The sequence below is a fragment of the Mesoplodon densirostris genome, chromosome 11 (genome assembly GCF_025265405.1).
Source record: "Mesoplodon densirostris isolate mMesDen1 chromosome 11, mMesDen1 primary haplotype, whole genome shotgun sequence".
Lineage (NCBI taxonomy): Eukaryota > Metazoa > Chordata > Mammalia > Artiodactyla > Ziphiidae > Mesoplodon > Mesoplodon densirostris.
Window position 1 is genome coordinate 2,839,706 of NC_082671.1, and position 21,906 is coordinate 2,861,611.

Here is a 21,906-nt window from a genome sequence, read left to right on the forward strand (position 1 = left end):
GGACCACAACACGTTCTTTCCAGGAGTCTTTTACCTTCCCTCCTTGAAAAAGAAGACCTTCCCTCCTGGATGGAACTGTAACCACAGTCATTGTGGAAAATTTGGAAAAGTAAAGGAAGAAGGTAAAGGAAGTGAAGTCACGTCTGGTTCCACCGCTCACGACAATCAAGGCTAACATGTTAGCAAACTTCCTTCCAGGTTTCCCTCTAGTCACACACACGCGTACACAAAATGTGTGTTCCATCCTTTTGTTGGCAGAAATAGGCCTGTTCACACCTGTTTCAGATTGAGTTATGGCCTTGGCTACTGAGAGCATATTCTTCAGCCTTAGTTTCTTTTTAGTTCAGCAGCCGAAGTTGAACTTTTACAATTTTTTTTTTTAAGATTAGCTCATTATTTTGACATGCATCTTGCTGGCCCTGTTATTTTCCTTCATCTAGGATGTTTCTGTTATTTTCTGAAAGGATTTAGCTGAGAGAAGGCACCTGCTGGCTTGTCCACTGAACTGAATTCCACACGTCCCCACCTTTCTCGTTTTACAAATGAAGAAACTGAGGCAGAGAGAGACTCGCTGACCATCACACGATATCAGGGTCCAGTCCCCTGTTGCCCCGCCCAGGGCTCCAGCCTCCTGAGGCTCTGAGGTCCAAACATCAGAAGGGAAAGGCGACACTGCCGGTCCCACCTGAGTTTCCTCTAATTACTGTGCTGGTGGGTTTCAGACTTTGCTCACATGAATCCCCTGCGGCTGGTGCAGGATGCACGTTCCGAGTTCGGGGCTGGGACTGGGACTCAGCGTCTCAAACAAGCTCCAACTCTGCGAATCGCAGGAGGAAGCTGGGAGCTTTTGAGAAGCAGCTGCATCTCGTCAGGTGCACCTGTAGCCTTTGCAGAGCGGCTCAGGAGCACCAGTCAGCTGTAAGGACAGCGGGCCATCGAAGCCAAGCTGCTGGCCGCAGGTCCCTGTCGTACAACCTGGAAGACGGTCCCTCCCGCCAGGCAACATGGGGGAGCATGGCGCCCCCCGTGAGGGAGCCCCGTATGAGGAGCATGGGGCCCTGAGGGAGCACGGGGGCTCGGACCCCCACCTGCCGGCTGGCTGAGCACTTGCATGCAGGCGCGCGAGGGCCGACCTCAGCCCCAGTCGCCACGTCCGCTCTGACCCCTTCCCGACCGACACAGGAGTTTAACTTGCAAGGTAGAGTTGAACACTTGAGACCCACGTGCAGCCAGTGAAATCCCACTGTGATGGGGCTCAGCCCCGCTTCAGGTAACACTCATCTCCTGCTCTCTGAACTACACCCAAGGACTTTGAGGTGACACCCAGGATGAGCTCTAAAAACTACAGGCAAGGTGGCCACTCAAGGAGCAAAGGGCACACGAGCAGACCTGGCACCGCTAATACCCCCGAGGGGACGGTTACTGCCGGGCCCAGGCTCTGACACCCCGCAGGAGCCGGCTGGGCTGCTAGGTCTCCCGGTGGCTCTGCCGGGGCCCCCGGATGACCTTACCTTCCGTTTTGATCCTCAGGGCCGTCCGGACCAGGGCAAACAGGGTGGCGTTGAACATGACCGTCCCGTCGCTGTTCAGGGGCATATTCATGGAGACCAGGCGCTGCGGGGTGGGGGGGAGATGGTCATCACAGCAGCCGGTTCCCGAAGGGCCCTCCCGCAGAACCCCCGAGGCAGGAGGATGCCGAAGTGGGCGGTGCCTCGAAATGCGTGTGCGTGTGTCCCCCCGTGTTTCCTTCAGAGTCTGAGAACGCACTGTGGGAAGGACCCCTAATGCCTATTCTGGCTCTGGCTCCTTTCTTTAGGCTCGTAAAATACTGTCCTCATCCCCGTAGAGGCTTGACGTCCTGACCAAGGTCACAAGAGGCATCGTCCCTCCCAGGTCGTGTCTTCCACGAGCCCAGCTCATCTCTTACTTTGCAAGCCACGCGGTGAGGGCACAGCTTCCCAAAGCCCAGGGGGGGCTGAATCCTCCGGAGCAGGGTCACCACATCCAGGTGTTTGATGCGACCCCTAGAAGAGGCAGGAGCGGGGGGAAGGTCAGTGCCGCGGTCTCGGCCAGTAGCCCAGGACTCATGCACCCAGGGCGGGGGATCCCCCTGCAGAAGGAACTCTCCACGGCTGAACCCGAGTGATGAAACTGGTGCTGAGTTGCAAAACTGCATGGCAAAACTCCAAAACCAGTATATACACGTGTTTAGGTTTTTAAGGAACAATTTTCCATCAGTGCTATGTTCATGGTGGAAGGGATTTTGGTAGGCAATGAAATTCTCAATATTACTCCTGCTTCAATGATCTCACCGTCTGACCAAAAGGTATTTCCAGAGTGTCAACCAAACGTGGTGGTTGGGTTGATGGACCTATGGCAGAAAGGCAGGCAGGATCTGCCTGGCCCCGGACATCCTGACTCGAGTACCTACTGGTTATTCCAACACTAGGCCCTCCTGTCCTGTTCAGCTGAAAACAGCAGGCATGTTCTTGACTCAGCCAAAGCCCTCCTGTCGCTGGCCCTGACACTTGACCCTTGTGGCCTGTGCAGTTTAGTGTTTGCTGTGGATCCACCCAGCGCTAACCCGCCTTGACCCACGTCCACAGGTGTGGTCACGCAATCCCCTTGCTGCTTTGGGGAACTGGGTTTCCCTCTGGGGACTTACTTGGCTTCAGGATCGTACTCCGCCCAGATTCTCTTAAATTCGTCCAGATGGTGGGGCCCCAGAATGGACCAGTCCCTTGTCAGGTAGTCAAAGTTGTCCATGATGACAGCTACGAAGAGGTTGATGATCTGTGGAGAACGGAGAGCGCGGGGAGATGCCCTCGGAGGCCCTTCCAGCACACGTGGTTAGCAGGCCACGCACGGCAGAAGCCAGTGCTTCTGAAGACAGCCCAAGTGGCCCACTGAAAACACCGGCTCCTGGAACGCGGCTCTCTTGGATGAGGACCTGACCCAGCTCCTCTTGGGCTCGTGCAGGTGAACCCCACCTGTGGGCTGGCAGCTTCCCTCACACCCAGCCGCCAGGCGGGGCTGCCAGGGCTGGGGGTGACTGTCCCCCACCCTCCCCTCGCTCCTCATCAAACTGCCAGAAATGTTTAAGTGGCCTCCTGTCCTCGGGGACAACGCCACCACGACAAGAGCTGAGAACGGACGAGAAGGCTGCTGGCTGAGCTCACTCTGGTCCAGCTTCGCCCCCTCCCTTCAGTGCGGCTGGACCATCCCAGGGACACAGCCCTCTAGGCCGGCCTCCCCGATGGGGCACCCCTGAGCGTGAGCTGCAGAGACGCAGGGCGCGGCCGGCCCGGGACTGCACGTTTGTCACCCAAGGCCGCGGGTCCCGCCCGGCTCACCAGAAAGGCGCAGAGCATGTAGAAGCTGATGAAGTAGAAGACGGCGAAGCTGCTACCGCAGGGCGTCTCCCCCTCGGCGCTGCTGCCCGGCTCCGACTCGGGGGCGCACTTCTTGCCTGGCATGCAGGCCAGCATGATGTCCTGCCACGCCTCCCCGGTGGCGCACCTGGTGAGAGACCCCCCCCCAGAGCGGCTCACAAGGCCCCTGCCTCTCCTCCCCGGGAGGAGGGAACCGCTAAACTGAGTCTGGGGTTTGTCAGCCCCCCAGTGCTGATACATCGACTACACAGGAAACCATACAGCATTGTTTTGAATGTCTGAACATTTTCTGTGAAAGATAACAAACTGCACCTTTTCTGCAAAGGCCCTCCTTTTGCAATCCATGTGAAGTTTTGAGATTTAGCCATTGGGATACGTTTTAGCTCTGGTTCATTCACCCTTTGCGGCAGATCCTCTATGAATATATCATTAAAAAACCCCACCGCCCTGCTAAGACTTTTCCTTTCTTTGCTGTCTTGCTGTCACGAAGGAGCCTGCAGTCACCACACAGGGCCGTCAGACGCCTGCTTCGGGGCGGAGGTGCCAGTGGACGGCAGGTGTGTCCTCACCCTACTGAGCGCTGCCCAATTGGCGCCCCTGGCGTCACTGCCCTACAGACTCGGCAGCTCTTTCCTCAGCTTTATTGAGGCAGCATCGACAAATAAAACTGCAAGCTAGAGCGCAGATCACGATGATTTGATTGATGTGCACATTGTGAAAGGATTCTTCCCACCTAATTAACACACCCATCCCCTCACAGATGTTTTTAATTTTTTCTTTTTCTTGGCGAGAACACTTAAGTTCTACTGTCTTAGCACGTTTCACTGATACCGTCAGCGTCACCAACTGTGGTCACATGTTATAGGTTAGACCTCAGACCTCATCCACCTTACGGCTGACAGTCTGCGCCCTTTTACCGGTCCCTCCCCATCCCATGCCCCCACCACCGCAACCACTTTTCTATTCTGAATTTAGACTAGTCAACTCTTGGTATTCGTGAATTTTAAAAAATGTTGCTCGGACGTCCCTGGTGGCGCAGTGGTTAAGAATCCACCCGCCAATGCAGGGGACATGGGTTAGAGTCCTGATCCGGGAAGATCCCACATGCCACGGAGCAACGAAGCCCGTGCGCCACAACGACTGAGCCTGCGCTCTAGAGCCCGCGAGCCACAACTACTGAGTCCGTGTGCCACAACGACTGAAGCCCGCATGCCTAGAGCCTGTGCTCTGCAACAAGAGAAGCCACCGCAATGAGAAGCCCGTGCACCGCAACGAAGAGTAGCCCCCACGTGCTGCAGCTAGAGAAAGCCCGCGTGCAGCAGTGAAGACCCAGTGCAGCCAAAAATAAATAAATAAATAAATAAATGTTTTAACAATTGTATATTTCCTGAGTTCTCTCTTTAATTAAATTTATTTAATCCTCTCGTTAATTTGTTCTTATTAATAACAACTTCTCCTCCTCCCCCCACTCCTTTCTAATTTGAACAGATGTGCCAGGTTCTATAATCTCTCTAAAGACACAAATGATGCTTATTTTCAAATATTTTTCCTCTCCCTGTTCTTCTCCTCCTGATGGGTTCATTCATCTGTTAGGTGAGCGTGGTGGCTTCTTTTTGGACATGGTTTCCCCCAGTCCTTTGGGGTGACTGTTACTGCTCTTTGCGATCGAGAGCCCAGTACACAACTCTGTGGATCAAGTTCTCATTGCAGGAGCATCTCTGGGGACCATGGAAGACAAGACAAGACGTGCTGCCAGCTGGGGTGGACAGGTAGCTCCTCTTAAAGGGTGGGTTCCCTTGGGGCCCTGCTCCACTTCTTAGACCCCAAAGCCCAGGCTGTGGTGGCGGGGCTCTGTTTTCAGCTTGTGGGCATCAGCAAACACTCTCCAAACGTGGGTCCCCAAGGAGGCAGCCTGGTTGTGGCCCCAGCTGTCCTGCTGCCTGGCCCCTGTGGACTCTGAGCTTGGGGAGGCCCTGGCCGCTCTCGCTCCTTCACAGGCTCACCTGCTTTGGGATGTGTTTTCCTCCGAACCTGGTCCTTTGCCCACTGAATCCCATCTGCCTGCCTCCGGTGAAGCCTTCCTCACCACTGCTGGTTCAGAACGGCACTCTTTCTTGGCTTTTATCCTTCCTTATTCTTTTACAAACTATCTCCTGTCGTCAAGGACTTTAGGAGAGGAGAGGGGAGACCCATGTGCCCTGGCTCGTATGTGTCCAAATCCCATATTTAAATGCGGCTCAGGTGTAAATGTTGCTGTGAGGCTGTGGTTTATGATGGCCCCGTGTTCTCACGGCCATCATCTGAGGGAGGGTGATGTCGGCCTGATATTTAAGGGGACCGCCATTCTGATCGAACACAGTTTGAACAATAATGATTCGTGGGCTTGGATGTGGGGAAAGGATTCCACAGAGCATAGTGAAGGTGGGGTTATTTGATGCGGAGGATCCCTGGATCTTCGGAAAGAACCCCAGGGGACGGTAAGGGCTCAGTGCCTCTCCCAGCACCTTAGCATGGAGAGTACAGGTGCTGGAATGGACTCTAGGCATCATCTGGTCCAGGGACTGAGTATACAGTTCTCATCACCACCAGCCCTGGGCCAGATGGGGGTCCCAGAGCCCAGGCTGTGATGAGCAGGGTGGTGAGAAGAGCCAGGGGAGGGGCAGCCCAGGGGTCACTGGGATCCAGAGGAGGAAGGACATGGGGCTGCCACACGGACTCCTTCCCTCGGGGTCGGGCGGGACACACCCCTCAGCCAAGAGGGGAACTAAGTGCCGTGGATGGAACCACTGAACCAGACAGTGGCACCAACTCTGGCAGCTGGGCTTGCCTGAGGAGGAAACTGAGGCTCGGAGTCATCTGCTGTCTTGCTCAAGGTCACTCAAGGTCACATAGTGAGTGTGCTGCAGGCCTGGCTCAGCTTCGAAACAGGGTGCTCTTGGAGTTTGATTCTGATCCCCTACTGGCTTCCAGGGTCAGCAGCGGGGGCCGTGTCCAGTCATTATAAACGACAGTGAAAGGAAGGCTTCCCGGTCAGGGGGCTTCCCAGTCCCCCAGCCCCAGCTCTCGTCGTGCGCCCAGGCCAGGGCCGCACCGAGCAGGTGTCCCCGTGTGCACCTGTCCGCGCCTGTCTGCACGCTCACCTGAAGAGGAGCAGCACGGCCTGGGGGAAGGTCTGGAAGTTGTTGTTCCTGTTGATCTCTGTCGTGTCATTCAGGGCGATTTTCCCGAACACCTGGTAGGGGGAGAGGATGGGGTCCGTGAGCTGCGGACAGAGGGGTCCTGGTTCCCACCCGTTGTTCAATGGTCTCTTCAGGGGTCACAGTTCACCCTGGACGGGCTGGTCCATAAGCTGAACAGTCCCCTCTGTGACCTGGAAGGCCTCGTGGGGGCAGGTACCAGCTGCCCTGTCCAGCCCCTGATCCCAGGACCCCACTCCGGACAAGCATCCAAGAAAAGTGCCCTCGGCCCTCGGGAGGGGCCCTGGGCCCAGCGGGAGAGGGCTGAGAGCGGATGGAGGCTGAGACCTTGACCCTGCATCTGTGCAGGGACAAGGCTCACTGGCCTTCCTCTTTCTTTTTTCTTTTTTTTGGCTGCAGATTCTTGAGACTATTTTTCTTTCCTCTTTAAAAAATACTTTATTGAGGAATAATTAACAAATAGGCCCTTCACATAACTTGGGGGAGTTTTTCCCTATAGAGAGTGGAACGTGGGCCAGGGGCAACGGGGAGAGAGGGTCTCAGAGCTGTGCACCCCCAGGACACCACGGGGGTGGGGGGAGAGTTCCAATTCCGGTGACCTTTCCAGCCCCAGAAGGAGGGGCGGGTGTCAGGGGATGTGGGCTGGGGGCGGGGCCTGAGGCGACAGCCGAGAGCCCGTCCTACCTGCATCCCGATCACGGCGTAGATGAAGAACAGCATCACGATCAGGAGGGCAACGTAGGGCAGGGCCTGGCAGGGGCACACAGATGCCGTGAAGTCGGCGGGGGACTGGTGGCTGGACCCCTCCCCGGCGGCGTCTCTTCAGTCGCCAGCTGCTGCCTGGCTTGGGGGGCACTTCCAGGAGCCCCGCAGACATTCTGGGCACTAAATGGGAGGAGCCTGAGCCTGGTGCCGACCCCTCCCCTCACCTGGGTGTCAAGCACCTGGGACCTGGCGAGGTCCGCCCAGAAAGGTGGGCTCTGAGCTCGGGACTTGGCTTGATGCTCCCTTGGTACAAACAATCTAGAAAGAGCAAAACACCCTCCCGCCACCCACCTGTCCTCGTGCAGCTGGAGGGCCGTGGGGGACACCCAGCCGCCCCTCCCCCCCTCACAGCTGTAAGCTGTTCCGCCAGGTGTAGGAAAGGCAGGACGAAGGGGCACTAGACAAAAGCGAGACCCTGGGCTCAAGCCCGCTTCCACCACTGTAGCTGTGGGAGCTGGGCTGGGCTTAACCTCTCTGAGCCTCAGTGTCCTCATCTGAAAAATGGGAAGAAAAGCAATGACCTCAGGGGATTTTGGGGCCTGGCTGATTTAAGGCTCACACGATGCTTGGGCAGTGCCTGCCCGCAGCCGGTCTCTGCGCTTTACTCACTCGGTGTGCTCCCCACCTCCTCCCCCGGGGGAGGAGGTCTCGCGGCTCACGGGGTGGATGGAGCCCGCACACCACTAGGTGGCACCGCGGGGCTACGGGCCGTCCGGCCTGGTGGGCGCTCAGGCTCCACCTTCAGTGGCGCCCAGGAAATGTCGGGGGTGGGTGAGCACGTGGGGTCGGTACAGTCACCCACGGCTGAGGCCACCGTCATTCTGCTTTCACAGAAGGAAACAAGTGCTGGGGGCAGAGAACTGGCCCCGCAGTTGGCAGCCCTGGGTCCACACGGGGCACACCACGGTCCCGGGGAGTCCGGCCAAGTCCCTAAGCAGGTGTGGACAGCAGACCCTGCTGAACCACTGCCGGGACGAGGGTGCCAGCCCCGGGCTGACAACACCCGAATTGGGAGCAGCTGTAGGGGTCATCGGGCCACCTCTGCCCACGGCTTTCAAATCTCTTCCACCCCAAAACCCCTCTGTGCAGTCAAGTCTCGGGGCAAATCCACAAAAGAGAGGAGAAAGCAGCACGTTGCAGCCTCCCCTCAGCCGGGAGCATCGTCCCAGGTGGGGCCTGGGAGGGGGGCCGGGGGGTACCTGGAAGGACTTGATGAACGTCCACAGCAGCGTCCGGATGCCCTCCCCACGGCTCAGCAGCTTGACCAGACGCATGACCCGGAAGAGGCGGAAGAAGGTGATGGAGATGCGGGAGTTCTCCTCTGCGTTCTGGGGCCGTTAACACAGCAGTTAACACGCAGGCGGGCGGCGGCTGCACTCGACTCTCCCGGCGCCCACGGGGAGGCCCAGCCCCAGGCGTCTGCGGCGCCCGGCCATGCCCAGGCCCCAAGCCTCTGCCCCAGCATCCCTGGTCTTAAGCCCCCGGGGTGGGGGGCGGCAGGCGATTCCCTAGAAATTCCATCTGCTCTGAAATCTAGGCCGAGAGCCGCCCTGGTGCCCCTGCTGCCCGCCTGCTTGGCTCAGCCGAGGGTCCGGCGTCCCGAGCGGCACCGGCGCTCTGGAGGTCCTGTGGGGCGGGGGCTGCCCAGCCTCAGCACTCTGTGTGCCACCTCCCCCCACGGCTGTGGATGGGCCCGGGCTGTGGGTGCTAAGACAGTGCCCGAGCCGCAGTCCCTGCTGCCCCTCCGCTGCCCTCTGCCCTGGGCCTGCCGGCTGCACAGGCCTGGGAGGGGTGGAGGCCCAGGCAGTGGAGCGTGAGCCCTGGATGGGTCTCCCTGCTGTGAGAGGACTGAGGGGTCCTGCTCAGGGCGGGTGGGCTCCCCAGGGGCGTCCTGGAGCGGGCCAGGGGCCGGGGCTGCTGGGCCTGGGGTCAGGGGCCGGACACACAGCCCTGTCACCCTCTCCTCCAGATCTGAGGACAATCAGCACAAACGGACCCAACCCTCCTCCTGCCCACACCGGCCAGAGCGCTGGGGTGGTGGCCCCGGGAGCTGGCCGGTTCCCCAGAGCCAGTGCAGTCCCCAGCCCCGTGGGCACCAGGAGAGAACGGACCTCTGGGCTTCCTGTTACTGTTCCTGTTGCAGGCCCCCTGCTCGGAGGCATCTCCGGGTAGTTGCTGGGCCCCATGTGGGCCCCGATTCTCAACTCCCCCTCCTCTGGCTTCATCTCTGACCGTCTCCAGGTCAGATCCGGCCTGGCTACGCCCACGAAAATCCCACCAGCGCCGGAGCCCTTGCGGCTCCTGGTTCTGACCCTGTGGCCAGGGCTCCAGGGGCCTCTCCCCTCACCCTGATCAGAACAGGAGCCCCCCGAGGGGGGGCGGGTTTTACACGCGCCCGCACATCCTGCTCCTCCCTGGGCGGGCTGCATCTATCCTTCTCCTTCTGAGCCAGAGCTGTTCCCCTGGGGCGGGCTGGTGGCTGGGGGCCACGGGGGCTGGGGGCGCCCCGGCAGCAGGCCGTCTGGCCCCCGGGCCCCACCTGTCTGCATTCTGAAGTCTTTGATGCCCCTCATCTCTGCATTTCTGTCACCCGTGTACCTACGTGAAATTCTACTTTCTCTCGTTAAAAGGAGGTGGTGCTCCCCCAGAGGGAGGGCTGAGGAGGCTCAGGGCCTTGGAACTCGGCCGTCAGCCCCACGGTGCTCGGTGCTCGGGAAGGGAGACAGAAGAGAGCGCCAGCTTACACGGAACTCAGCTGGGCACCAAGAGTCTGCGAGGTTGGCGCCGCAGAGGCATCTGCATCTGACTCGTTAAAAAGCAAAACGCAAGCCTGCAGTCTGAGTTCGTCCTGGGTTCAGAGCCCTCCCGACGCTGCAGGTGCCTTAGACTCCACTGGCCGGTGACATACGGGCAGCACGTCAGGCTCAGCCCTTCCGGCTATGGTCGTGGGCTTTGTCAGGAAACATCCCCACCCATCTTGCCTCTGTCTGCTGACTTCTGGGGCTCGGGAAATCAACCCACTCACCGGCCCTCCTAAAAACTCATGCTTGGCCCACGTTTGAAGTCTGTGACGGCAGCCTTTTGGAGACAGCTGTTCCAAGGAGACTTCAAGGTCACATGGGTCGGCCTCTCTATCACTTTAGCCAAAGATTCCTAGAGCAGAAGCGGCCCCACCAGACGGTCTGCTGCAGTGAAGCGGGCGTGGCCTAGTTTTAATGTCCCTCACAGGTAACACTGTCGGGGTGATAGGATATCCAGCCACTCTCTGGGTAATGAACCCAGCTTAACTGCTTACTGGGGCCCTGACTCAGAGCTGGAGGGCGGCCTGGTGACTAGGAGGACCTCCCTGTCTCCGGCTATGTCACCTCTCCTTTCTCTTTCCCAGAGGCCTCGCCATGGCACTCGTGGGTGCCCCGTGCAAACCTCATGTCAGATTCAGGGTGGGGACGTCAGCCAGCAGAGTCCTCAGGACGTTTAACAGGAAATGGCCCTCGGGTCCGATTCTCTCCCAGTGGCTCATGAGACAGTCAAGGTCATGGTGAACTGCCACCCACACGAAAGCTCAAGGACGGAAATGTCGCACCAACAGCACTCGACAGCTACAGACCAGGCAGGCAAGGCGCACGGCAGACACGGGCAACATGCTTCGGGGGCTGGGTTCCAAGATGCTGGGGGTCAGGTGGGGGAAGTGGGTATGTTAGAGGGGGTCACAGAAGCTGAGAGCGTGGTCTGGAGGCTCGGTCTTACCATAAAGGGAGAGCATTGGGTATGTTCAGCTGGCTTTAAAGAAAGGCAGACAGAGATGAGCTGTAATGAGTCTCCAACAAAGACGCCCGGCGTTCTAGGTCTTGGTAACACAGGAGCAACGCAGTGGCAGGAGAGGGCAAGAGAGCCAAGTGGAGGGCACATGGCACAGGCCTGGCAGGGCCCGGGCGCCGCCAGAGTGGACGCCAACCCAGCGAGGACGCTGGGTGTTCTCCTGCCCGGAACCATCTCTGGCTACAGATTAGCTACTAATTCACACCTGTTATCACGGAGGTGTTCTGGATTTTGAGGATGGAGGTTTTGTTTGTTCTTAATTAGCCGTGTGTCCTAAGATAGCCTCCAGGGGCTGACACTGCACGCGCTTACCCGGCGCCGCCAGCTGAAGGCGAGAGACCTTGCCTGTGCCCAAGGCTGCCCTTTGGCCACGTGTATTTGAGCAAAGGAGCCCAGGGGCAGAGGCCCCCCAGGTCCAGGGGAAGACTGAGGTTCGGTTACCCGCTCTGCGGTGGGGCTAGCCCTCAAGCTGAGGCTCAGGAGGGAGGAGGGCCTGCTAGGCACCTGATCCCCGGGTGTGGACCTTAGACACCGGCCTGAGATAAACGAGTGTGGATCTGTTTATTAAATTTGAAAGCCCTGCACACAATTTAGGACATTATTGTTAACACCCCGAGAAGCTGTTCTCAGGGGTCTGACTCTGGGCTCGTTAGGGGGCAGGGGCCGGGGGGCCTGGCCTCAGGGGAGCATCCCACAGCAGCCCTGAGCTGCATCCGGGAAGGCCCTTGAGCCCCGCACACAGAGCACAGTCTGGACTGGTCCCCGCCGCCTGAGCTGCCAACTCCTTCTAGAAGGTCACGACTTCACTCTTACCCTCCACTTTCAGAGAGTTGCTCCTGTGTTTCTTTTTTCAAGGTATAAACAAAGAGAACATGTAATTGGGTTTTTGAAGGACGGAAATGTGCATAACCAGACATTTGCTTGCAAACTGAAAAATACTTCTTTGGTAACAGATTTCTCAGCAAATTCCTTTTGTTCCCATTGCCAGTTGGGAGGTGTCCTTTTCGGGGACTGGGGGAGGCACGGGGTGAGGGAAAGGAGGAGGAGGGACAGGACACCTCTCTGGTCGTTTACGAACACGGTCTAGATCTGTCTCTGCTTCACGATGGGCTGCAGCTGCCAGGTCCACCCACGTGCCTGGATGGGGTGGGGTGTCTAGGGTCTGGCCAGCAGGCTGAGAGAGAACACGGAGACAGACACGCACATGCACGCACACGCACACACACGCACACATGGAGGTAGTTCCAGGCTGGTCAGGGGCTTGCGCCCCGGTGTTAACCTGTGAGGAGCCCCATGTTTCCCGAGCTTCAGTGGGGGAGGGTTGTGAGGTCTGCACAGAGGTGAGTCCACAGGCACTTAGTGCTGGGCTCTAGGCCGAGCACCCAGCAGGCTCTAGCCTTGCTCCCTTCTTGGATGCACCCTGAAAACCACCAAAGCTGCCCATTACTTCCAAGAGCCCTGGGCAGATGACTGAAGGTCTTCTGGGTCAACCCCATCCCGAATGGGACCAGAATGGGGGTGCTTTAGAGGACCTGCCTGGGTCACCTGGCCCGACCGAATTAACCCCCGTGAAAAAAATGAAAACTACTTATTTTACTGCTTAAACATTCAGAATCCTTCCTTTGGGCTTTTAAAATGTCTTAACTGCCGTTTTCTTTTTTTGGCCTTTTATGCTCCCATTTCAGACCTCATTTATGTAAGTCATATTTTACTCCAAGATTTACTTTTAGGTCTGTTCTAATCACCTTGAGCATATCGTATTATTTTAACACTATGTATTAATTCAGTAACGCTTTTTTTTTCGGCCGTGCTGCGCAGCTTGTGGGATCTAAGTTCCCCGACCAGGGATCGAACCTGAGCCCCCGGCAGTGAAAGTGCCGAGTCCTAACCACTGGACCGCCAGGGAATTCCCCAGTAACCCTCATGATCCATCCCTATGACAGGAGACAAGAAGGGCCGTGGAGAGAGGAAGGACGGGCCTCCGGGAACCCAGCGTCCAAAGAGCCTCACTTGGGGAGAATGTGGAGACTCACGGGTTTGTTTTTTTCTTGGGCCTTGAGCCTTGCTCTTCAGAGGCTGCTCTTGACTTGCCGGGGCAGGGTCACCTGTCAGCCGCTTGTGTGCGCCTGTCCTCATGGGAGGAGCTGTGCTTACAAGGTCCACGGGCTGGAAAGTAACTGTGCATCGTAACAAAGCCAGAAGGCAGCCCAGAGTGATTCCTACAGGAGGGTGCAGGAAGGGGCCTGTCGCACAGCCCTGCCCACAGAGAACCACTGGCTGGTGCACTGCTGCCCAAGGTCACCCCCAGATGCCCGGGCGGCCAGGAGACGGGCGAGTGTGTCCGCCGATTGCTGTGATTCCCCCAGAACGTCCTGAGGGGCCACCGAGCATCACTTCTACCTTCTAAGGGCAGGATCAACGGGGAGCCCCGAGTGCTTGAGCCGCCCCCCTCGGAAGCTTCCCCAGACTCGCTCCCGGTGACCCTGAGTTACCTTTTCGGTGCGGGGGAGCGGGGATCACCTGCCCTGCACCCTGCCTGACGCCAGCTCGTGTCCACGAGCCGGGAGTGTGCAGCCCGTTTCTCAGCCGCCCATTCTGATCTTTGTTTTCCAATGATCTGGTCATTTTCAAGGGGTTAGGGTATCAGGGCAATTCACTTAATTTGCTCTTGCAATTGGTAGGAATGAAATGAGATGATTCCTCCCCATGTGGGGCAGAGGTGGGACACTGTCAGAGAGGCCCCGGGCCAGCAGCGGGGACAGACCCTGCCCTCACCTGGGCACATGTATGTGGGTCACCTTGTATGGTTCAACCGGCAAAGACCTGGGGTGGCTCTGGAAAACTGCCTTTCCGACCCATGTTCGGGCCCAGATGAGAAGCACCACCTCAGTGGATGAAGCCTTTGTTTCCGGAACGTCCTCACCGTTCCTTTTCACTGGGGTGCTCTCTCTAGACCACCCGTGGGAGCCGAGGGGACTGAGGGGCACCAGAGCCTGCAAAGAGAATTCTCCAGGATGGACGGACGCCAGAACCGGTGGGGCGTTTCCCAGTTTACATCCCATTGTCTCTGGGGAACGGAGAGGTTGTTGGGAATCGCCCCCGACCACATAGAATGGGGGTGGCTGCCTCTCCCCCGTCCTCCTCTTTCTCGGCCCCCGTTCTCGGCCCCCGTTCCTGCACAGCTGGGAGGCCAGGGTGGGCGGGGAGGTAGGGCCAGGCGGTAGATGTCGATGTCCTGATTATCTTCCAGGATGTTCTCTGTGCTCGGCGGTTCGGGAGCACTTAAGAGCAGCTGTGTGCCGTGGCTGCGTCTCCTGGCCAGGCTGGCTTGGAAAGGTGCGGATGACCTGCCTCCCTGCAGGGAAGGCTGAGTCCAAACAGGCCCTCGGACAAGGGCCCAATCCCCATGGCTGCCGCTGAGACAACGGTTATGTATCGGTCACTGTAATTCCACATCCCTCTGAACCGAGTCAAAAGCAATAGCACGGGAATGTGTGAACCTTTTACTGGCTACCCTCCTACAGAAGCCTTGCTTTAAAAAACAAAAAACCAAAAAACTCTTGTCCAGAACTCAGGGAGTGGATCTGATATCAATTCCATCCCAAACCACCTGAAGATCTGGGTCTAGCTGGCATCCCCCCACTGCCTGCCATCCCCCCACCGCCTGCCATCCCCCCTCCGCCTGCCATCCCCCCTCCGCCTGCCATCCCCCCACCGCCTGCCATCCCCCCTCCGCCTGCCATCCCCCCACCGCCTGCCATCCCCCCACCGCCTGCCACCCCCCCACCGCCTGCCACCCCCCCTCCGCCTGCCATCCCCCCACCGCCTGCCATCCCCCCTCCGCCTGCCATCCGCCCTCCGCCTGCCATCCCCCCCTCCGCCTGCCATCCCCCCCGCCTGCCATCCCCCCACCGCCTGCCATCCGCCCACCGCCTGCCATTCCCCCCTCCGCCTGCCATCCACCCCCGCCTGCCATCCCCCCTCCGCCTGCCATCCCCCGCCGCCTGCCATCCCCCCCACCGCCTGCCATCCCCCCTCCGCCTGCCATCCCCCCCGCCTTCCATCCCCCCACCGCCTGCCATCCGCCCACCGCCTGCCATCCCCCCCGCCTGCCATCCCCCCCCGCCTGCCATCCCCCCTCCGCCTGCCATCCCCCCCACCAGCTCCGCTTCTCTACTTCAACTGTCTCTAAACTCATCTCGATTTGATCTGCAAGACAAGACGGTAGTTCAGCTGTGAGCATGTCACGGTGTCATAGGGGGGGTCTGGGGGGTTGGGGCTTTGTTGGCGAGACCCCAGTTAGCCTAGGGTGGGAGGATAAATGTGAGGCTGGTACCCACAGAGAGAGCTGGGGATACGCGATTCAAGGGCTTCCAGAGACATCTGACGCTGCCTTCGTGGCCAGGAGCCAGCCGGCATGCGTTCAGGGGTGGGGGTTCTCATTATCCTTCTAGCCGCTCTTCCAACCGGGAGAAACGCACATCCCGGGAACTGAGGTGTGGCCCTGCGGACGTGGAGGGGTTGGGAGGTGCTGACGGGCAGAGCCGCCAGGGGTGGCTGCAGGGAAGGGATGTCAAGGTCAAAGTAAACTCTGTTGTGAACTGCTGGCCCTCTACGGTTGAATGACGTGCTTTCTTGGGAGGGAGACGCAAGGTCTAAGTAAGCACGTGTCAACTGGGAGACACACAGCGGAGGGTCGGTGCCACAGATGTGAGGGCACATGAAGGAAATACCGACGGTCAAAAGCAATTCTTAAGCCCAGTTTCCATTTCGGTCTGGCACAAATGGGGGAATGGAATTGGGTTTGAGGAAGAGAAGAGCTGGGAAGAGGAAGACGGGGGTCATGAGGAAGGTGGACGCAAGGACAGCAGAGGGCGGGGTGCAAGTGAGGGTCACCCCAAAGGTGCGAGGGCGGAGGGTGCAAAGGCAGACCCCCCCCGACCCCGGGGGCTTACATCTGTTTCTCCAAAGGAAAATTCCACCCAGAAGGGGAAGGAGAGTCTAGCCAGAAAGGAGAACCTTGGTGGTCCTAGGCACTCAGTTGAAATGCCCTTCTGAGCATCCCTTGAGGCGTCTCTGGCCCCGAGGGGACTGGAGGAGAGGCGCAGAGCAGGTGTGTGTGTGCTGAGCTGTGGTGACCGGCCTGTGCTGTCAGGCGCGCGGCCCGAGGGCTCCTCAGGGGCTGTTACCTGACAGAACTCACGCTACACGGAACTGATTACAAAACCGCCAGGGCTGTCTTTATCTTCCTTGGGAGGGATGGTCATTGAAACAGATAACCAACAAAAGGAACTCATGAAAAATAAGTGAATAAAATCAGCTTGTCAGGAGCACTCACAAAATCCCATATGTGGGGGCACAGGGGAGAGACAGAGAGACAGAGACAGGGACACAGAGAGAGAGACACACACACGTGGACGGACACAGTGAGCCTGAAGGATGGAGAAGAAAAAGAGAGAGAGAGACAGACTCGAGGAAACAAACCAGCGAGAGCAGCCGGCTCTCAGGAAGCGGCATTAGACAAGAGTGAGTGCTTCTGGGGGCACCTGTCAGTGTTCGGGGCCTGCTGAAATTAGCTCCCTCACTTCCTCCACGAGCTCAGGGAATATTCGAGGTCCCTCTGCTTTAGACGCTTTCTGGCAAACACCCCGGCAGCTGGCTCAGCTGGGGACAAGTGACACCTGCTGCCTGGACGGATGGCCGTCTGGCTGAACCAGGGCTGTGTCCTGACAGCATCCTTCAGTCCAGTCCTCCGATTTAGGGGAAAGGGGAGGGTTGTATGAGGACAGAAGAGACGAGAATGAGGGACGAAAGGAAAGAAAACGAGAGGACGGAAGGCGGAGGGCGAGAGGGGCCCCGTCGGGTCCTGGCTGTCGCGACACGGGACAGCCTCACTCAGCCGGCTGAGAACCATTAGAAACGGGTTCCAGGGGCCTTTCGGGTCAGCAGGCCACTGCTCTGGGACACCCTGCGCCCGGCAGCCTGCGGTCCAGCACGTGGCCCTGGGTCTGCAGGCAGAGCCCGGGCTCTGCAAACGGCTCCCCGCGCCCTGCTGGACTGCGGCTGGTCGGGGGCCCGGCTTCCTGCTGGGCGAGCAGGGCTCTGCTCAACCTCTCAGGGCCAGCGTCCTTTCCAAGCAGAGGAGAAACTACTCTTTAGGACAGCTGGGGGCCGGGCCCCCTCCTCACTCACATCCACGCTGCAGATACCATCTCTAGGTCGAGTCTTACGTTCGTCCCTTTAAAGGCAGCGTTTCTTTTGGGGCAGGCGGTACTGAGTCAGTACTGCCCTCGTGTGGACAAGGCACCTTGGTGGCTTCTTGTTGGGGCGTGGCAGTGGAGGTGGTGCTGAGAAGGGGAGGGACTGGAGCAGCGGGGGAGGGGCCGGCAGAGGGAAACAGGTGGGGGGGAGGGGGCACAGGAGGGTGGCCAGGGTCACGGCTGCTCCACCTGGCTTGGCCTGACACCACCAGTGTTGACTTAATAGACCTCAGAAGCAGCCCAGGCCACACGGACCACCGTCATCTAGACACTGATGCCCGTTCTGGCCCCTCTCTGCCGTGCTGGAGGCGGGGAGCCAGGGGCGGGCTCGGGGTGGCGGGAGGCTCCGAGGCCGGAGTGGGAGCCAAACCTGCTGCATTATTTTTACGGGGAGCCAGTGAGGGCGGTCGTTAGAAGTCATGCCCGTGGGTCTGTGGTCAAAGGACCACCGGCCCCAGGTGCCAGGTAAGTAGCACCTGGGGCAGCGCCCGAGGCCCCGACGTGAGGCCCAGATGCTCCAGGCTGAACCACGTCCCAGCCGTCCCACCTTCCCCCTCGTCCCCACCCCTTCTCCCCTCCGCCGGCTCTCTCCTCCCGTCCAGGGGGCAGGGAAGGGGGCTGCCCCACACTTCCTGTGCTCTTGTCCTCCAAGCCCCACTGACCCAGGGCCCAGGCGTCCGAGCATCCGCTGGGGTCCTCAGGCCCGGGGAAGTTCGGCTGACCCGCCCTGCCTGGGGTCCCGAGGCTGGGAGCGTCCTGAGCGGGGCCTGTGAGTGCAGGGCCCCTGCCAGCCGGCCCGCGGTTTGGCCGAAGGGCTCACGGAAATGCAGGCGTCAGTTCTCCCACAGGGATGGACTCGAATCCCGCTCCCGCTACCTGTTAGCGGCGCGGCCTTGGCAAACCCTGAGCAAGCTCGGCCCCTCCCAGGGATGCGACGTGTGGTGGCCCTGGCCTGGCGCCCCCCCGAGGGCAGCACGCTGCCCCCCACCCCTGCCGAGCTCCTAACAAGACCCCAGCCAGGACCGCGTCACTTCACCCCGCCGTACTGCGCTAGTGCTCTCTGTGTGTCCACGCAAGTCCCCACCTGCTGAACCTGCCTGGAGGCCCTCGGCCACGTCCTGTCCCACCTGAGGGTCCCTGGGGCCTTCTCTCTGGAGAGTTTCTAGGTGACAGTTTTGACGCCACGGCTCTCGGGCGCTCCACACGTGGGTCTGCCAGGCGGCATCCGCGACTGGGGACACGTGTGTCCGTGATGAAGGCTCCAGGCCTCCCAGCACTCCGAGTCGTGCAGTGGGGTGGACGGGTAACTGGGGGCTGACGGGGGTCACTTCTGACGCCCCGGGAGCTTCCACTGACATCACAGGGTTACGTCACTAGGTTTTCCTTCTGGAAAACAGAATTTCAGACTCAAGGGATAAAGGAGGAGCAGGGGGCTTCCTAGGGGACATGATGCTGACTGCCCAGACGGAGGAGAAGGTAGTGCGTCCAGAGGGGACGGGGTGGCCGGGCTGTGGCCACGGACGCAGAATCCAGCATGACTGCGGGGCCCCGGGTCTCCCCCGGTCACCTCGGAGGATCCAAGGGCATCTCCCAGAGTGAGCTGGAGGTCAAGGTGGCCCCGAGCACGGAGGCCCCTGCTCAGCCCCCCATTTCTCCTCTTCCCTCAGCTGTTCACCCATCCCGGCCTTGAATACCATCGCTGTGCTGCTGATGCCATGCCTGACCGCAGACCGGGCGTCCGCCTGTCCACCTGACGTAACTGCTGGGCAGTCGAGTACACAGCCCCCCCGAGCCTTGTCCTCCTCGTGCAGACGGGCCTCGCCTCCCACCCTCCCGCCAACACCAGCTCCATCCTCCCTTGCTCGGCCAGGACCCCACGGCTTCCTGGGAGCCCTCCTTCTCTGGCACCCACGTCCAGTCTGTCAGGAGAGGCCGTGGGTCCTGCTCGCAGAGCAGACTGAGAACCTGACCGTTTCCACCACGTCTGCTGCAACTCGGTCCCCTCCCACCTGGATGGCTGCGTCCACCTTCCAAATGGTGGAGGGCTTTGCCCTTGACTCCCGCAGACAGCAAAGGGGTCCCTGGACTACGGACACCTCTTCTCAAAGGTGCCAGAGTCTCCTCCTCCTGCTCAGGCGAAGGCCCCAGCCTGCTCCCCTCCCTGACCACCGCACCCTGCTCGTCCTGCCCGAAAGCTCCTCTCCCGGGATCCGCAAGGGCATCGCCTCACTTCCCTCGGGACTTCGCTTTCTTCAAACTCCCCTCCTCGGTACAGCTCGTCTTACAGAGAACAGCACCAGCCTCCACGGCTCCCTGCTCCTCCGATCCCGTCTCTTGGCACTTCTCGGCTCTCCACGTACCGCACCATTTCCTTATTTTCTGTGTCCGAACACCTCCCAGCCTTAGGACACCAGCTCCCAAGGACAGGCTTTTGTTTGGTCCATAATGGATCCCAGGTGCCCGGCTCCAGTCACGGTGGAAGGAAGGGACAGTTGTTCCTGGGGTCGCTGGGGAATCCACTTCCCAAGCGGGGGCACCAGAGCCTGGCAGAGGCAGGAGGACGGAGCTGTTTGAGGGGAGATGACTTTGAACGTGGGGAGTATCTGGAGGGCGGTTGGGATGCACACAGCAGTCGGGGAGGGAAAGGAGAGCCGGTCTCTGTAGGTTAATCGTCAACGATGAGGAGTTACAGGTGGAGAGCCTCAGGGATGCCTCTGAGGCTGGAGTGGAGCATTTGTCTGCAAAAGGAGGTCTTGTGACAACAGCAAGACTAGAAAATCTGGGGAGGCCTGGAGCTGAGCTCTTGGCCCAGCGAGGGTCCACACCCATGATCTGCCTATGGCCGGAAGGCAGAACCATACGGTGGAGGGTCCTGCCTCTGAGAAGAAGCGTTGTCGTCCCTATAACTTGTCCCACTATCCTGGCTACCGTCCGGGTGCAGGGCCATGTCCGTGCTTGTGGGACAGGCCCATCTTGGCTTCAGTCGTGGGCAGTGGTCAGTGAGCTTGCTTTGATCTGGCTGGACCTGTCGACCAAGAGTTCGAGTGTATCCGGGAACGAGGGCTGTGACATCTGTCCTTGGCTGGTGTGTCAGCAGGGGGGTTGGAAAGATCGTCCTTTGCTTGGGTGCCACGGTCTCTCCCCTTTAACAGCGCTGTACAGTTTTTTTTTTTTTTAATAAATTTATTTATTTTATTTATTTATTTTTGTCTGCATTGGGTCTTCTTGCCGCACACGGGCTTTCTCTAGTTGCGGTGAGCGGGGGCTACTCTTCGTTGCCGTGCGTGGGCTTCTCATTGCGGTGGCTTCTCTTGTTGTGGAGCACGGGCTCTAGGTGTGCGGTCAGTAGTTGTGGCACGCGGGCTCAGTAGTTGTGACGCACGGGCTTAGTTGTGGCATGTGGGATCTTCCCGGACCAGGGCTCGAACCCGTGTCCCCTGTATCGGCAGGCGGACTCTCAACCACTGCTCCACCAGGGAAGCCCCAGCAGTGCTGCACAGTTTACGGCCGGGTTTTAAATGGATGTTCTTAGTTGAGCTTCAAAACCCAGCACCGTAACTCATCATGCTCTTCGGATCGGTGGGGGGTGGGGGGGGGAGAAGCAGGACTCAAGCACTTGATCTGACCCCGGTCCAGCCTTCTCCTCCGGCCCCTACCTGGGATGATGACGCGGGTGTCCTTTCTGGATGTGTGGGAGGGAGTGGGAAACAGTCGGGGCCAAGTGGTGGGGCTCTGGACACCTCCTCTGCTCTGCATCACACACGCTGTCCCCGTTTTTATCTTCAGACAACCTTTCATGTGACTTTTCACAAACTCCTCAATCTGGAGAGGGAAGAGCATCTCCATGTGGGCGAAGGATACTGGGAGGAATTGGAGGGGCTTCCCAACTGGAAGCGGGGCTGGGCCGATAACTTCTCGTTTAGAAAATAAAACACCTCCTGTGGTTATGTAAAGATACAGACTATGGAACGCAAGGGCTGAACAAATCCTGGCCCTCGGGAGTCCGCGAGAGGAGGCTATGAGATGGACGTGTTCATCAAAGGGCGTCATGGACTGAACAGACAAGAACGCTGGCCCCCCGCCCCGGGAGGCCTGGGCTCCAGCCGAGGGGCAGCAGAGGTACTGGCACGCTCCGTCCTCACGGGCGTCGGCAAACGGGGATGGTCACTCTCGTCTGCCAAGCTCAGGCTCACGGCACACAGGCTGGGTGCCGAGGCGAATTGTAAACGGAAACTGCTGTACAAATGGAGGGTCTGCATGTGACTCCACGCGCCGTTCCTGGGGTCCTGCACCACCCCCCATTCCAACAGTCACTTTTGGGGGTAGAAATTTTATACTCTAGAATTTTTTTCCTTTGTCTTTTTCTTTAAAAATAGCAGTAGTTTGAAAGAAAACGGCAGGCTGAGCCATGGTGTGGGCCTGGCCCACGGTGCGCACCCCAGAGGACCCTGGGACTGAGGTGGGCCCTCGGCA

At 59.2% G+C, this 21,906-nt stretch overlaps 1 protein-coding gene across 14 annotated transcripts in view; it reads right to left on the reverse strand.

Moving 5' to 3' along the window:
• CACNA1C (calcium voltage-gated channel subunit alpha1 C) overlaps positions 1-21,906 on the reverse strand; it is a 474,146-nt gene that overhangs the window by 21,516 nt on the left and 430,724 nt on the right. For 8 of the 14 annotated variants that reach the window (XM_060113743.1, XM_060113735.1, XM_060113741.1 and 5 more), the window contains 8 exons: positions 11,102-11,134; positions 8,554-8,682; positions 7,274-7,339; positions 6,533-6,624; positions 3,354-3,519; positions 2,666-2,793; positions 1,928-2,024; positions 1,512-1,614 (listed from right to left, as the gene is read on the reverse strand). In XM_060113743.1, the coding sequence (XP_059969726.1) occupies positions 1,512-1,614; positions 1,928-2,024; positions 2,666-2,793; positions 3,354-3,519; positions 6,533-6,624; positions 7,274-7,339; positions 8,554-8,682; positions 11,102-11,134 (814 nt within the window). The remainder of the gene's footprint in view (positions 1-1,511; positions 1,615-1,927; positions 2,025-2,665; positions 2,794-3,353; positions 3,520-6,532; positions 6,625-7,273; positions 7,340-8,553; positions 8,683-11,101; positions 11,135-21,906) is intronic. The other 6 variants (XM_060113742.1, XM_060113740.1, XM_060113737.1 and 3 more) reach the window with 1 other exon arrangement.